The sequence below is a fragment of the Penaeus chinensis genome, chromosome 20 (genome assembly GCF_019202785.1).
Source record: "Penaeus chinensis breed Huanghai No. 1 chromosome 20, ASM1920278v2, whole genome shotgun sequence".
NCBI lineage: Eukaryota > Metazoa > Arthropoda > Malacostraca > Decapoda > Penaeidae > Penaeus > Penaeus chinensis.
Window position 1 is genome coordinate 21,460,396 of NC_061838.1, and position 15,722 is coordinate 21,476,117.

At 42.9% G+C, this 15,722-nt stretch overlaps 1 protein-coding gene across 1 annotated transcript in view; it reads left to right on the forward strand.

The window, feature by feature from the left end:
- LOC125035943 overlaps positions 1-15,722 on the forward strand; it is a 23,540-nt gene that overhangs the window by 198 nt on the left and 7,620 nt on the right. The window contains exons 2-3 of the mRNA XM_047628255.1: positions 173-234; positions 13,095-13,143. Coding sequence (XP_047484211.1) covers positions 173-234; positions 13,095-13,143 — 111 coding nt within the window. The remainder of the gene's footprint in view (positions 1-172; positions 235-13,094; positions 13,144-15,722) is intronic.

A 15,722-nucleotide genomic window follows, 5' to 3' on the forward strand; every position in this document is an offset into this window, starting at 1 on the left:
TTATTTACTTTAATCATCGTTATAATGAAATTATAATCACTTTCGTCACCTAAATCTCGACGAAGAAAATTGTGTAAAATATATAACATATATTCACAAAGCCCTTATGTAACTAAATCTGTTTACTTTATATAAGACTTTGACCTCTAATGACCTTTCTTTTGTTCCACAGGTTATTGGGGCTACCATCGTCAAGGGTCATGTCAGGCTGGCTTCGACGCTGTCATTACCAAGGTGAGTTCTCTCTTCGTGACTGAGTGTGTTTGTGCTTCCTGTGTCTCTGTTTTCTTTGTCTGTATAGGTCTAGAGAGAGGGAGAGAGGAGGAGAGAGAGAGATAGATAGAGAGAGAGAGAGAGAGAGAGAGGGAGAGAGAGAGGAGAGAGAGAGAGAGAGAGAGAGAGAGAGAGAGAGAGAGAGAGAGAGAGAGAGAGAGAGAGAGAGAGGGGAGAGGGAGAGGGAGAGGGAGAGGGAGAGAGAGAGAGAGAGAGAGAGAGAGAGAGAGAGAGAGAGAGAGAGAGAGAGAGAGAGAGAGAGAGAGGGAGAGGGGAGGAAGAGGGAAAGGTAGAAGAAGAGGGGGAGGGAGAGGGAGAGGGGGAGGGGGAAGGAGAGAGAGAGAGAGAGAGAAAGAGAGAGAGAGAGAGAGGGGGGGGGGAGGGAGAGGGGAGAGGGGAGAGAAGGAGGGAGAGGGGAGACAGAGGGGCACAGAGAGAAGTAGAGAGGGAAAAGGAGAGGGAGAGAGAGGGAGAAGGAGAGGGAGAGGGAGAGGGAGAGAGAGAGGGAGAGGGAGAGAGAGAGGGAGAGGGAGAGAGAGAGGAAGAGAATGAGAAAGAGAAAGAGAATTAAAAAGATAAAGAAAAAGAAAAAGGAAGAGAGAGAGAGATTGATATTCAGTTCACATCAGTGTGTAAGTGAGTGAGTTACTAGGTAAGTGCTTAGGGATCTATCAGTGTTTACAAACATGTCCTGTTCTTGTATGTTTATGAAAGAAAGATATACCTGCACGCGTAACGTCCGAGCTATTTATTTACCCTCCACGCGAGGGGCGTGCCTCCCGAGCCGCCCAAAGTGTGCTGTGGGCCAAGGCGGGCGTAAAGGGCGGCCGTAATTGGCGGCTACATCACATGGACAAGGGGCGCCCCTGTTTCCTCAGGTTACAGACCCCTCCCTTCCCTCCCCCGCCACCTTTGTCCCCCACCCCTCTCCCCATGGCTCTAAGCATGCCCATTTGGCCCACCTCTTGCCCCTGCTCTTACTCCGGCTTCTACTTCTCTCTTGTTCCGCTCCTGTTCCATCCTTTTTATACTGTCCCTGACATTCGCCATGTCCCCACCCTGGAGAATACCCCTGCTCCTACCCTCTACCCACTGCCCTTACTGTACCGCCTTATCTATGCAACAGCCCAAGCTCGTTGATCTGTCTTGAAAGCTATTGCATGCAATGGGACAGGGCAATAGCCAGAGTGTGGGATGTTTCTGTCTCCACATTAGCATTATCGTTCGGAAGGGTACGGCGCCCGAGTCAGCGATGCAGCGGTGATATCAGGGAACCACACATCACGTCCCGGTAGTTGGTCCCCTGGGCGACAAGGGCAAGGCAGGGCGAGGGAAGGGAGGGGAAGGGAGGGGAAGGGAGGAGGGCGAAGGGAAGGGAGGGGAAGGGAGGAGGGCGAAGGGAAGGGAGGGGAAGGGAGGAGGGCGAAGGGAAGGGAGGGGGAGGGAGGAGGGCGAAGGGACGGGAGGGGAAGGGAGGAGGGCGAAGGGAAGGGAGGGGGAGGGAGGAGGACGAAGGGAAGGGAAGGGAAGGAATGGGTGGGGAAGGGAGAAGGGGGAAAGAGTAAGGAGAAGGAGAAGAAGGAGAAGACGAATGCGAAGGAGGAGAAGGAGAAGGAGAAAGAGAAATAGAAAGAGAAAAAGAAAAAAGAAAAGAAAAATAGAAGGATCAAGCAAGAGACCGAGAACAAGAACGAGAAAGAGAACGAGAAAGAGGGAAAGAGAGAAAGAAAAACAGAACGAGAACGAAAGAACGAGAGAAATAAAAAGAGAAAGAGGGAAGGAAAAAGAAATAAGAGAGAAAGCAAAAGAAAAAGAGAGAGAAAGAAAGAGAGAGAGCCAGCTATCTGTCCTGGTAATCACGGAACTCCACCATGGCATGCTTGTGTCAATAGCGCCTTGGGTTACGCCGTCATTCGCAGGGGACACGGGGTTGTCTTGTGGGGCTTCCGACGCCACCGACGACGCCACGACGACGGGAGAGGAGACGCAGTGGGAGGGAGGGGTGGGGGGAGGAGAAGATTATCCCACAATATCCTCGCCATCACTTAGTGGGTTACGATAGCCTTGCTCGCGCCGGATCCTGTAGGACTCCGGGCTTGCTTTGTTCCGTTTGTGGATATTTTGCGATTTGTTTTTTGGCTTATAGCGCCGTTTTTGTCTGTTATGTCGTTTGTTATTATCAGTAGGATTTTTTTGTAATGCTGATAATGATGTTAATGGTAATTATGATAATAATGGTAATTATGATAGTAACAGTAATAATGATAATGACGGTAATAATGGTAATAATAATAATAATAATGATAATGATACTACTACTACTACTACTAATAATAATAATGATAATAATAATAACTATTATTATTATTATTATTATTATTATTATTATTATTATTATTATTATCATTATTATTATTATTATTATTATTATTATTATTATTATTATTATTATTATTATTATTATTATTATTATTATTATCATAATCATTATTATTACTGTTATTACTATCATTATTATTACTATTATTACTATTATTACTATTATTATTATCATCATCATCATCATCATCATCATCATCATCATCATCATCATCATCATCATCATCATCATCATCATCATCATCATCATCATCATCATCATCATTATCATTCTTATTATTTTAATTACTTATTACTTATTATCATCATTAATAATATTAGCTACGACTTCTGCCATTACTGATTTTCGTATTCCTCAAACTCCCTTTGTAAACCAGCCATGCGATTTCTTAAACTAAATAGTCAGTGAAGTTTATAAGGAAGTTTAACAAATGCTTCTTGTATTTAAATTGTTCAAAATGAAAGGCCAAAAAGAAAGCACCGTTTTAGCCCTTTCGAGGAAGTTCTTGACGAAAAACAAAAAAAACAAAAACATTTATTTTAAATGTGATAACGAGGACGGAGAAAAAGTCATAATATTAATGGTTTATGTAAGGGGTTTATGCTCTATTTACGTGTTTATTTATTTAACTGATAATTCTTTTATATTCTTAAATTCTCTGTATGTCGTAAGTGTCTCTTGAGATACTGAATAGACTAAAAAAAATGGAAAATGGAAGATGGATGTTTCAATAATTAAGGTTTTTCCGAGAAAGACACATGTGCTTAGAAGGCATCTTTGTCTTCCTTTTCTTCTTCTTCTGCTTTATCGCTCGGTGTTTCATTTTTTAGATGTTCTTATCCTGTTATCTTCTCTCTTTTGTGTTTTTTTTTTTTTCTCTCTTTCGTTTCTTTCTTCTTTCTTTCTTTTTCTCTTTCTTTCTCTGTGTATTTATTTCCTTATCTTCATCTCATTCTCCTTTTTTTTCTTTCTCTGTCTCTCCGTCTGTCTGTCTCTCTCTCTCTCTCTCTCTCTCTCTCTCTCTCTCTCTCTCTCTCTCTCTCTCTCTCTCTCTCTCCTCCCTCCCTCCTCCCTCCCTCCCTCTCTCTCTCTCTCTCTCTCTCTCTCTCTCCTCTCCTCTCTCTCTCTCTCTCTCTCTCTCTCTCTCCCTCCTCCCTCCCTCCCTCCCTCCCTCTCTCTCTCTCTCTCTCTCTCTCTCTCTCTCTCTCTCTCACTCTTTTTTCTCTCTCTTCCCTCTATCCCCTCTCTCTCCTTCTCCCATTCTCTTCCTCCCTCCCTGCTTCCCCTCTCTCTCCTCCTCTGCCTCTCTCTCCTACTCTTTTTCTCCCTCCCTTTCCTCCCTCCCCCCCCCCCCCTGTCTCTCCCTCTCTCCCCTTATCGCCCTTTCCCCGCAAGTGTCTCCCGCCCTCTCCTCTCCTCTCCCTATCTCCCTCTCCGCCGCCAGACGCTCGCTTGTTACAGCCGTCGAGTGTCATGCGGCCTCATGACAGCAAGACTGCCTCACCTCTCAGCACTCCCTCTTCACCTCTTCGTGTCCTTGTCTTTATGGTGCTTCTCCTATTCGTGTTATCTGTGTTTTTCTCTTTCTATGCTGTGACCCTCTTTCTGTCAGTGTAATTTTGTGTTTTCTTTTTTTTCAGTTGTTTTATCTTCTTTTTTCTTCTAACTGCATTTACTGGTTTATTTTTTTCCTTTACTTTTTCCCTTTCCCCCCTCCTCCTTTTCCCTTCCCTTCTCCCTCTCCCCCCCTTTACCACCCCCCCTTTCCTTCTCTCCCTCCCTTTTCTCCTCTTCCTTCCCCTCTCCTTTTCACCCTTCTCTTCTTCCCACCTCTTCTTCCCTTCCCCCTTCGTCTTTCTCCCTATTCTCCTCCCCTTTCTCCCCTTTACTCTCTCTCGTTCTCTTCCTCACCTCCTCTGCTTTCTCCCCTTCTCTCTCTCTTCCTCCCCCCCCCCTCCTTCTACATCGCGCCCGCCCTCTTTCGTGACACTCCGTTGAGCCTTATTGACTTCCTGAAGGCACTCTGAGGCACTCACTCATCTCCCCCCCCCCTTCACTCTTAAGGCTAGGGGGGGAGAAGGGGAGGAGGAAGGGGGGGAGGAAGGGAAGGGGGGGGGTGTCACTTGATGCGAGTGAAGGTAAGAGGGAATGGATGACCAAGAAGCCGGAGAAGGAGAAGGAGAAGGAGAAGAAGGAGAAGAAGAGGAGAAGGAAGAAGAAGAGGAGGAGGAAGAGAAAGAGAAGAGGAAGAGAAGAGAAGAGGAAGAGGAAGAGGAAGAGGAAGAGGAAGAGGAAGAGGAAGAGGAAGAGGAAGAGGAAGAGGAAGAGGAAGAGGAAAGAGGAAAGATAAGGAGAAGAAGAAGAAGAAGAAGACGGAGAAGAAGTAGGAGAAGAAGAAGAAGAAAGGCAGGGAAAAGAGGAATAAAATGAGAAGGAAGAGGAAGAGGAATGTGATGTGATGCTGACGAATAAGAAAGAAAGACAAGAGAAATACAAAAGAAAAAAAAAGAAAAATAGGAAAAGAAAACACAGAAAATAAGGAGAGAGAAAATCCAATATAAATAAAAATACGAAACAAGAAGAAGAAGAAAAACGAGAATTAAAAATCACGAACAATAAGATAATACCAATAAACATGGAGATGAAGAAAATGACAAATTATAACAAAGAAGGCGTAAACGAAGAAGCGTCAAGGGTCAAGAGTTAAGAGTTAAAGGTTAAGGGTTAAGGGTTAAGGGTTAAAGGTTTTAGAAAAAGGGTGTGAAAGGGTGATTCGAGAGGGACGTCTACACAGGTTGAATAGGCCTTACATGACCACATTTTGAGGCTTGGGATTGGTCGATTTTCTCTCTGTCTCTCTTTCTTTCTTTCTCTTTCTCTTTCTTTTCTTTCTTGTCTTTCTTTTCTTTCTTTCTTTCTTTCTTTCTTTATTTCTTTCTTTGTTTTCTTTTTTTTCTTTCTTTCTTTCTTTGTTTTCTTTCTTTTCTTTCTTTCTTTCTTGATTTATTCCCTTTCTCTCTCTCTCTCTCTCTCTCTCTCTCTCTCTCTCTCTCTCTCTCTCTCTCTCTCTCTCTCTCTCTCCCTCTCCCTCTCCCTCTCCCTCTCCCTCTTCCCCTCCCTCCCTCCCTCCCTCCCTAACCTCCCTCCCTCTCCCTCTCCCTCTCCCTCTCCCCTCTTCCCCTCCCTCCCTCCCTCCCTCCCTCTCCCTCCCCCCCCCCCTCTCCCCCTCCCCCCCTCTCGTTCTCTAGGAATGACGAAAACATAAAAGATAAAAGAAATGACTGTTATTATCGTTAACAGTCTCTTGTATTAGCATACGAAAGTTACAGTAGGGGCTGAGCGTGCGCGTAAAAATACAGGAAAAAAGGGCCTGGAATAAGTGAAGACGAGGATAAAAACAGGGGAGAGGAGATGGAGAATAATCATTAAAAAGAAATATAAAGAAAAAAAAAATGATGAAGTTATTAAAGGTGAAAGAAAAATGGGAGAGAGAAAAGGTTGGCGTCAAAATGGCAGAAATGAAATATTTTGCGTAAGAAAGAGCATTATAAAAAAGGAAAGAAAGAGAGAAAGAAAGAACACACACACACACACACACACACACACACACACACACACACACACACACACACACACACACACACACACACACATGTATACATACATGTAATATATATATATATATATATATATATATATATATATATATATATATATATATATATATATATATGGGAGAACTAGCAGGCAACTAAAGAAGCTTGTATGGAGAGAAGGGAGGAAAGAAAGAAGAAAGGGGATGAGGAAGCATAGAGGAGGAAGTGAAAGAGGAGAAGTAAGAGCAACAAGGAAAGAGGTGAAAGGGGTGAGGATAAAAAGGAGGCAAGGGAAATTCACTAAAGGAGGAGGAGAAGGAAGAGGAGGTTAAGAGGAGGAGGCAATGGGTGATACAGTGAGGGAGAAGTATGGGAGGAGGAATAGGAGTAGGAGTAGAGGCAGGAGAAGGAAGAAGAGGAGGAGGAAAAGGAGGAGGTGAAGGAGGAAGAAGAGGAGGAGGAGGAAGAATAATAAGAAGAAATAGAAGAAGAAGAAGATGAGGAGGAAGAGGAAGAGAAAGAGAAAAAAAGTAAAACAAGGGGCAAAGGTAGAGGTAGAAGTAGGAGGAGGTGCAGTGAGAGTGGATAAGAAGGAGGTCGCAGGAAGGGGGGGAAAGGTGGAGGGGGGGGGGCAGTAATGAGTGAGGGAATGCAAAGACGAGTGAAGGAACTTGCTTGTTCAGTCACATCACCATCATCGGAGATCTTATTGATTCCGAGAGGGAGAGAAAGAGAGAGAGAGAGTGAAAGAGGAGAGAGGGTGGAGAGGGGGAGAGGGAGAGGGAGAGGGAGAGAAAGAGAAAGAGAAAGAGAGAGAGGGAGTGAGAGAGGAGAGAGGGGGGAGATAATGGAGAGGGGGAGAGGGTGGTGAGGGGGAGAAGGTGGAGAGGGGGAGAGGGTGGTGAGGGGGAGAAGGTGGAGAGGGGGAGAGGGAGAGAGAGAGAGGGAGAGGGAGAGGGAGAGAAAGTGGAAGAGGGAGAGAGAGAGGGAGAGGGAGAGGGAGAGGAAGAGGAAGAGGGAGAGAGAGAGGGAGAGGGAGAGGGAGAGGGAGACGAAGAGGGAGAGGAAGAGAGGGTGAATGTGAGGGAGGGGGGAGGGAGAGGGAGAGGGAGAAGGAAAGAGAGAGGGAGAGGAAGAGAGACAGAGAGACAGAGACAGACAGACAGAGACAGAGATAGAGAGAGATAAAAGAAAGAGAGAAGAAAGAAAAAGAGACGAGAAATGAGACAGAAATAAGGAGATCGAGAGAATCGTAAGGAGACAAGAAAAGAGGATAAACAAGGAGAAGGCAGAATTAGATTATTTGCTGCAGGTATTGGTCCTCCGCCCACGTCTCGGCTTTTTAGCCTCGTGGGCGGATCGCGCAACATGCTTGTGTGTGTGTGTGTGTGTGTGTGTGTGTGTGTGTGTGTGTGTGTGTGTGTGTGTGTGTGTGTGTGTGTGTGTGAGTGAGTGAGTGAGTGAGAGAGAGAGAGAGAGAGAGAGAGAGAGAGAGAGAGAGAGAGAGAGAGAGAGAGAGAGAGAGATAGAGATAGAAATAGAAATAGAAATAGAAATAGAAATAGAAATAGAGAAAGAGAAAGAGAAAGAGAAAGAGAAAGAGAAAGAGAGAGATAGATAGATAGATAGATAGATAGATAGATAGATAGATAGATAGAGAGAGAGAGAGAATATATGTTCGTGTGTGTACGTTTCTCTTTTAGTGTGTACCTGCAAGTGCATGTATGTTCCACATGTGTGCGTGCGCGTTTGTATCTGTCTTGCAGATCTGTCGGCTTACTGTCAGATTTACAAGACGAAAAAAAAAAATCCCACTGTGAATAGGTATGCAAATACATCTGCAACTACACTACTTTGTTTTGATAAATATTCCCGAATATAATATCCGATTACCACACGCCGAGCACGCTTGAGTTTATTATGATCCAAATGACCATACTCGTAAAAAAAATGGAAGTTTAATCCATCCATATATCAATGCGAATAATAAACACACACTGAATTTAAATCTGAATATTTGGTTCAGAAAAGGTTCTTAAGCCTTACCACAAAGATATGCAAATCGACTGTATTCAAGGGCTGTTGTGTGTGGAGCCTTAGAGTGAGATATGGGTGCGCGGGGAAGCCTGTTGTAGACGGTGGTTCAGGTTCAGGAATTAGGTTCAACGTTATCGATCGAGGTTTTAGATAACGTCGCATCTGATGTAGGGGTTTGTGTAGGGTTAAGCTCGCTTTTTGTACATGCCTGCATTATTATTATTATTATTTTTTAGAGTGAGAGAGATTCGCTGGAGGGAGGAGAGGAGCGAGGCAAGGAGAGTGGAGAGGGGAGAGGGATAGGGAGAGGGGAAGAGGAGAAAGAGAGAGAGATTCGGTGGAGGGAGGGGAGGAGAGAGGCAAGGAGAGTGGAGAGGGAAGAGGGAGAGGGATAGGGAGAGGGGAAGAGGAGAAAGAGAGTGAGAGAAAAGAGAAAGAGAGAAAAAGATAAACAGACAGAGAAAGAGAAAGAGAAAGAGGAAGAGGAATGGGGAGAGACAGAGACAGAGACAAAGAAAGAAAAAGAGAAAGAGAAAGAGAAAGAGAGAGAGGAGAAGGAAGGAGAGACGATTTGAGGCCTCACCTTATTTAGGCCGGTGTTGGCACAGAGAATTTTCTCTGTTGACCGGGTGGCAAGCCAGAGTAACAAGTCTTATAGTACATGATTTGGGTACTCCAGTTGAAGCTAATGTTAACAGATACATAGACTGAAGTCAAATGATAAAGAGTTTAATTGTTAATACAATGTAAACGGTAATAACAAAAACAATGTAAAAGTAATAGAGTTGATACACATCAGTGTGAATATATACATATATATATATATATATACACACACACACACACACACACACACACACACACACACACACACACACACACACACACACACACACACACACACACACACACACACACACATATATATATACACACATATATATACAGTATATATATATATATATATATATATATATATATATATATATATATATATATATATATATATGTATATATATGTATACATATATATATACACACACACACATATTTCCGATGTCTAAATCCAAATATCAGTCTGTATCGCTATATCTATTTCTAACTATAGTCATATATACCTTCCTACCTACATGCATACTTACTTACCTACTTATCTATGTGCATATATAGTACTTACACACACACACACACACACACACACACACACACACACACACACACACACACACACACACACACACACACACACACACACACACACACACACATACACTCACACACACGCACGTATACCTATACTTATACATATATATACATATTCATATATGTAAATATATATATATATATATATATAAATATGTATATGTGTGTGTGTGTGTGTGTGTGTGTGTGTGTTTGTGTGTGTGTGTGTGTGTATGTGTGTGTACAGTTTATATATCAAAGTATGCACCTATGCCATCCATGTCCCACCGCACCCAACCACACGTATTTTCACATGCACGGATGAGTGCAAAATGACGCTGAGTAGAATTCAATAACAGCATTTTGTCCGGGCGAGTATATGCGTAAAGCAAATTAGCGTTTACAGAAATGTGATTTTCATAGAGCCATTATTGAGGTATTTTCCCATACTTAGCCATCCTTTTTTCGCGTCCCCCGCCCCCCTCCCCCCCCTCCCCCTCAACCCTGCAATCCCCTTCCTGCAAATAGGAGTTGCACATGGTAATGACAAACCGTCACGCTCTAGCCATAAGAGCGATAGTCTTCCAAATTTAAGAGGTCTACTTCGACCATCCAGCTGCTCTCGCCATCGCTTCGTGTCCCCTAACTACCTCGTGGTTTCAAGGTTGTCATTAGATGGTCGAAAATCCCGGTATTATTCAAGGTTTAGACACCCTTCCGGCCGCCTCCGTCATTAGGTCAGGCCGTGACTACAATGCAATGTGAATTTCGATGTCCATTTACCAGCGCAACTTTCCTTAAAACTTCTCTTTTATTTTAGTTTTTGAGGGTTCGCGTCGCAGAGTTCCTTTTTTTTTTTTTCTTTTTTTTTTTTTAATTTTCGTCATAAATAGCGGATGTTATATTTCAAGCAATGATGGGAAAATTCAGCGTTGATGGATGGCTCATTTATGATGGGAATTAAAGATGCCAGTAATAATTCGCAATTTTAAGGAAATTTTATTTTACATCCTTTCCCCACTTCCCGCTCGTTCTTCTCTCCGTCTTAATTTCTTCTTCTTCTCTCTCTCTCTCTCTCTCTCTCTCTCTCTCTCTCTCTCTCTCTCTCTCTCTCTCTCTCTCTCTCTCCTCTCTCTCTCTCTCTCTCTCTCTCTCTCTTCTCTCTCTCTCGGTTAAAAAGAAAATACACAAGTTTGAATAAATACATCCCACGGTGCTGAAGGGAAAAAGTTTAAGACATTAACTAACCATCGCCCTTGAAGCATCGTTAACATTATCCTCTTCGAAATATCTTAATTAATGAGGATCGTTCATTCCCCGGGCAATCACAAGCAGGTTGAGGCAAAAGTTGGCGTACCTGCAAGTAAGCAACCCGATGACGTCACAAGCATCGCCGCCATTAACACCTCGTGAAAAATGGCGGGAAAAATGGCGGTGAGGATAACCGGCCGGACGTGATCTCATTATCTGTGCTTCTCTGTCAGCAGCAGCAAAGTTAATTATGAATCTGGTGTATTTAGTGAGGTTCAGAGCTCCTTTTCTGTTGCCTTTTCACTCGGTTTCCATAGTTTTTGGTGCTGTGTTTTTTTTCTATATCGTTCCTTTGAAACGTCTCTTGTATTGTGAAGATATTCATTCTCATTCATACCTTTTCTACATATATATACATATATATGTATATATATGTATATGGTAGAAAAACCCACAATGTAAAACTAGAATTAGTTTTACATTGTGGGTTTTTCTACCATAGTGTTTTCATTATTCATATATGTATATATATGTATATATATATGCATTTATATACATACATCTGTCCATTTATCTATATATGTATGTGTATATATATATACACACACACTTATATTTGTGTGTATATATGTATGTGTGTATATATATATATATATGTATATATATATATATATATATATATATATATATATATATATATATATATATTATGTGTGTGTGTTTGTTTGTGCGTGTAAATATGTATATATATAATGAGTGAGTGAGGGGGTTAGAGACCGAGAGAAAGAACAAGTAATGCTTCATACGTGTTATATAGTCTACAGCCAAGGAACAAACCACAAGAACATGGGACCTTCTAGAACAGGAAAAAAGGGCGGAGGCGATTATAATACTATCTAGAAGCAAGGTTACGAAGCAAGGCGAGTTTTTTTAGCTTAAATGCGCTTGATATTCCTCAAGCGCCGCGCTCTGAGCACCGCGGGCTTGCACTTCAATCTTACTGGAAAGGGAGGAGAGGGAGATGGATAGATATGAAGATAAACGGGTGGACACACACATACACGCGCGCACTACGAACGAACACGCACGAGCGCACACACACACACGCACAATCATACGCACACGCACATGCACATGTACAAACAAGCATGCACGCACACGCAGACACGCACACGCACGCACGCACGCACGCACGCACACACGCACACACGCACCCACACACACACAGTGTTGGAAGTCCACCCCTGTTTTTTTTTATTTCATTTTTTTTTTTTTTTTTTTAATATCTCGTATTCTGCCCTATGTCCACGACTAAAGACACAGAATGTTGAAAATGATATTAAGGTAGTGCTTATCCAAATACAATATAATAAAAGATATTTGTTGGTTTATTTACTACTACTCTTATTATTTTTAAGAACGGGCCAAGCCAAAAGCGAATCAATAATACTTAAATTAATTCGGGTTTACCGCACAGGTCAGATCGAGTCAGGTTAAGTTAGCTAAAAGTCAAGATCAAAGTTATAACTCAAACATCTTCACAAATCAAATAATTATACTTGATAAGTTCGATAATTCCACTTAAAGAGTTATTATATTTTTTTCCCCTTGGATCAATTTACATATACAGTTGAAGATTCAGATGTTCGTTGTAACTTGGGCCAAACTTGATTGACAAGTTTGGGCGGAGGAGAGGGAAGGGAAAAAAACTTGAATTTTGACAATAAAATACTAAAAGGCTAAGCTAAAAACCAGCCTTGATACATAGCTGGCCATTTGTATGCTGCACTCGGTCGGCGCCAATATAGTTTTGGCTTTTTATGACACGATATAGGATTTATATATGTGTGTGTGTGTGTGTGTGTGTGTGTGTGTGTGTGTGTGTGTGTGTGTGTGTGTGTGTGTGTGTGTGTGTGTGTGTGTGTGCATAGATATGTATGTATGTATTTATATTTATACTCTCGCTCTCTCTCTCTCTCTCTCTCTCTCTCTCTCTCTCTCTCTCTCTCTCTCTCTCTCTCTCTCTCTCTCTCTCTCTCTCTCTCTCTCTCTCTCATTACCATCGTCATAATGATGATCATCGTCGTTGTCGTCATAATCATCAAGATAATCACAATCATCACCATCATCACCATCACCACCATCACCATCACCATCATCCAACAATATGACCTGATTTCTCCTCTGATAATGCAAGAGCGTCATTACGATCCTATCCGCTGTTATTATTATTATTTTTTTTAATTAACTTATGCTTCTCTCGGTCTACTTTTTTTCTTAAATCAAATTATCCTCAATTAATCAAGGCTTGATATTCCAGGAATCCATTTGTTCTCCAAAGTTTAATGTTCTTGTTTTGTTCATCTCTCCGGCAGGATGGAGAGCGTATGTTCATCGGAGCTCCCGGAGCGTTCTACTGGCAGGGTAAGAGAAGAACACGGATTGTTATATTTTGTTCTTGTTTGATACTTTGGTGTTATTGAAGCTTGTGTGAGATTTTAAACAGTTTGCCCTTGATCTATCCATTTACTTATTTATATATAATGTATTGATGTTTCGGGCGTGTTTGCGGTTGTGCCTGAATATCGTGTTGTTTTTGTGTGTGTGTGGCTTTTGTATAATCGGGTGTAAATATATATTTTCCTTAAGCAGAGACTTTTTTTTGTATGGGATATATATATATATATATATATATATATATATATATATATGTGTGTGTGTGTGTGTGTGTGTGTGTGTGTGTGTGTGTGTGTGTGTGTGTGTGTGTGTGTGTGTGTGTGTGTGTGTGTGTGTGTGTGTGTGTGTGTGTGTGTGTGTGTGTGTGTGCAATATATATGTGCAAATGTGTGTTTCCTGTATATTGTTTATATGCATATGATGGATGTTTGCATCTGTGCCCTTATCCATGCATGTGTGTAGAATATGCATGCATGAATGTATTATCTATGTACATACGGTAGGTACGGCATATGGGTAAGAGTAGATATGCAGGTGTATAAATAGATGGGTGGATAGGTAGATAGATATCTCGGGATATGCGAAGAGGAAATAAAGAAAAAACAACAAATGTGGAAATAGAGAAAGAAATATACAGAAATAAGACTGTAGCCATATTTGCGTATTTCTGCAAAGAGAAGAAGAAAAGTTATGATAATAATAATAATAATAATGATAATAATAATAATAATAATAATAATAAGAAGAAGAAGAAGAAGTAGTAGTAATAGTAGAAGAAGACGAAGAAGATGAAGAAAAAGAAGAAAAGCAGTAAGAAGAAGAAGAAAGAAGAAGAAGGAAAAAAGAAGGGAGAGAGAAAAAAAAAAAATCTTCAGACGAAACAAAGAAAGGCCGAATGAGCGTGAAGGCGTACACATGCGCCACGCTTGACCCGATCCTTCACGCTACCCCCCCCTCCCCCATTCACCCCTCTCCCCTCTCCCCTCTCCCCCTCTCCCCCCTCTCCCCTCTCCCCTCTCCCCTCCCCCCATCTCCCCTCTCCCCTCTCCCCTCTCCCCTCTCCCCTGCCCCTCCTTAGCCCTTTGTGATATACGTACTGAATCCTCCGACCTGCTGCTCTTCCTAGCCTATGTATAATGCATGTGTGACCTCTCATTCTTCTTATTCTTCTTTTCCTTTCTTTTCTCCTGTCTTCCACTTCTTCTCTCATATCTTTTCTCTCTCCTTTTCCCCCTCTTTCTTCTTTTCTTTTCTTTTTTCCCTTCTCCCTCTCCTCTCTCATCTCTCCTTCCCCCCTCCTTTCCTCTCTTCCTTCTCTCTCCTCCCCCTTCTCTCCTTTCTCGTCCTCCCTCCTCTCTCCCTTCCCCCTCCTCTTCCCTCTTTCCCTTTCCCCTTCCCCTTCCCCTTCCCCTTCCCCTTCCATTTCCCTTCCCCTTCCCCTCTCTCCTTTCTCCCTTCTCTCCCCTCTTTCCCTTCTCCTTCCTCTTTACTCTCTCCTTTCCCCCTCCTCTCTCCTCTCTCCTTTCCCTCTCTTCTCTCCTTTCTCCCTTCCCTCTCTTCTTCCTTCTCTCCTTTCCCCTTCTTCTCCCTTCTCTCCCTTCCCATCTCTTATTTCCTCTCTCCCTTCCCCCACTTCTATCCTTTCTCCCTTCCCCCTCTCTCCCTTCTCTCCCTTCCCCTCTCTTACCTCCTCTCTCCCTTCCCCCTCTTCTATCCTTTCTCCCTTCCCCTCTCTTATCTCCTTTCTCCCCCTTCCCCCTCTTCTCTCCTCCCTCCCACCCCCTCTCCCCCACCCTCACCCCCTTAATGACGTACCACTGCCAGAGGAACATAGTAATGTTGGTTAATAAGGAACACGGCGATAATAGTGGGCGTCGCGAGCACGTGTGGGCGCCACCTGACCCCCTTTGACCTTATCTGTGGGGGTGGGGGCGTGGAGGGGGTATGGGGTGAGGTGTGGGGTGTGTGGATGGGGGTGTGGGTGTGGGGTTGGGGGTTGGGGGCTGTGGAGGGGGTATGGGGTGGGATGGGGTGTGTGGATGGAGGGTTGGGTGTGCAGATGGGGGTATGGGGATGGGGGTGTGTGGATGGGGGTGTGGGGTGGGGTGTGGATGGGGGGTTGGGTGTGTGGATGGGGGTATGGGGTGGGGTGGGGTGTGTGGAGGGGGTGGGGGGGGGGGGGGGTTAGGATTTCCTTTCTCCGGGTATAAGGGATGTCCTCCTTAGCCAGAGGAAAGTGTGTGTTTGTTTATGTCTGTCTTGGGTGTTGATCTGTAGTATGTGGGGGGGGGGGGGTCGTGTCTAATTTTTGTTATGTAAAGTATTCTTCCTTTGTTTGTTTGTTTTTTGTTTTTTGACTGTGAAATGTTAGACGGAAAAATAACACTCTTTTTTGTTGAGCTGTTAGATACATATTTTTTTTTTTTTTTATGTATATATATATATTAGTTATGATTCTCAAGTTCGATAAAAATAAGTGATTTTCCTATGAAGGATATAACCGGTTTTCGTCAAACATATAAGATTAAGTAATCTGTAATTACGGA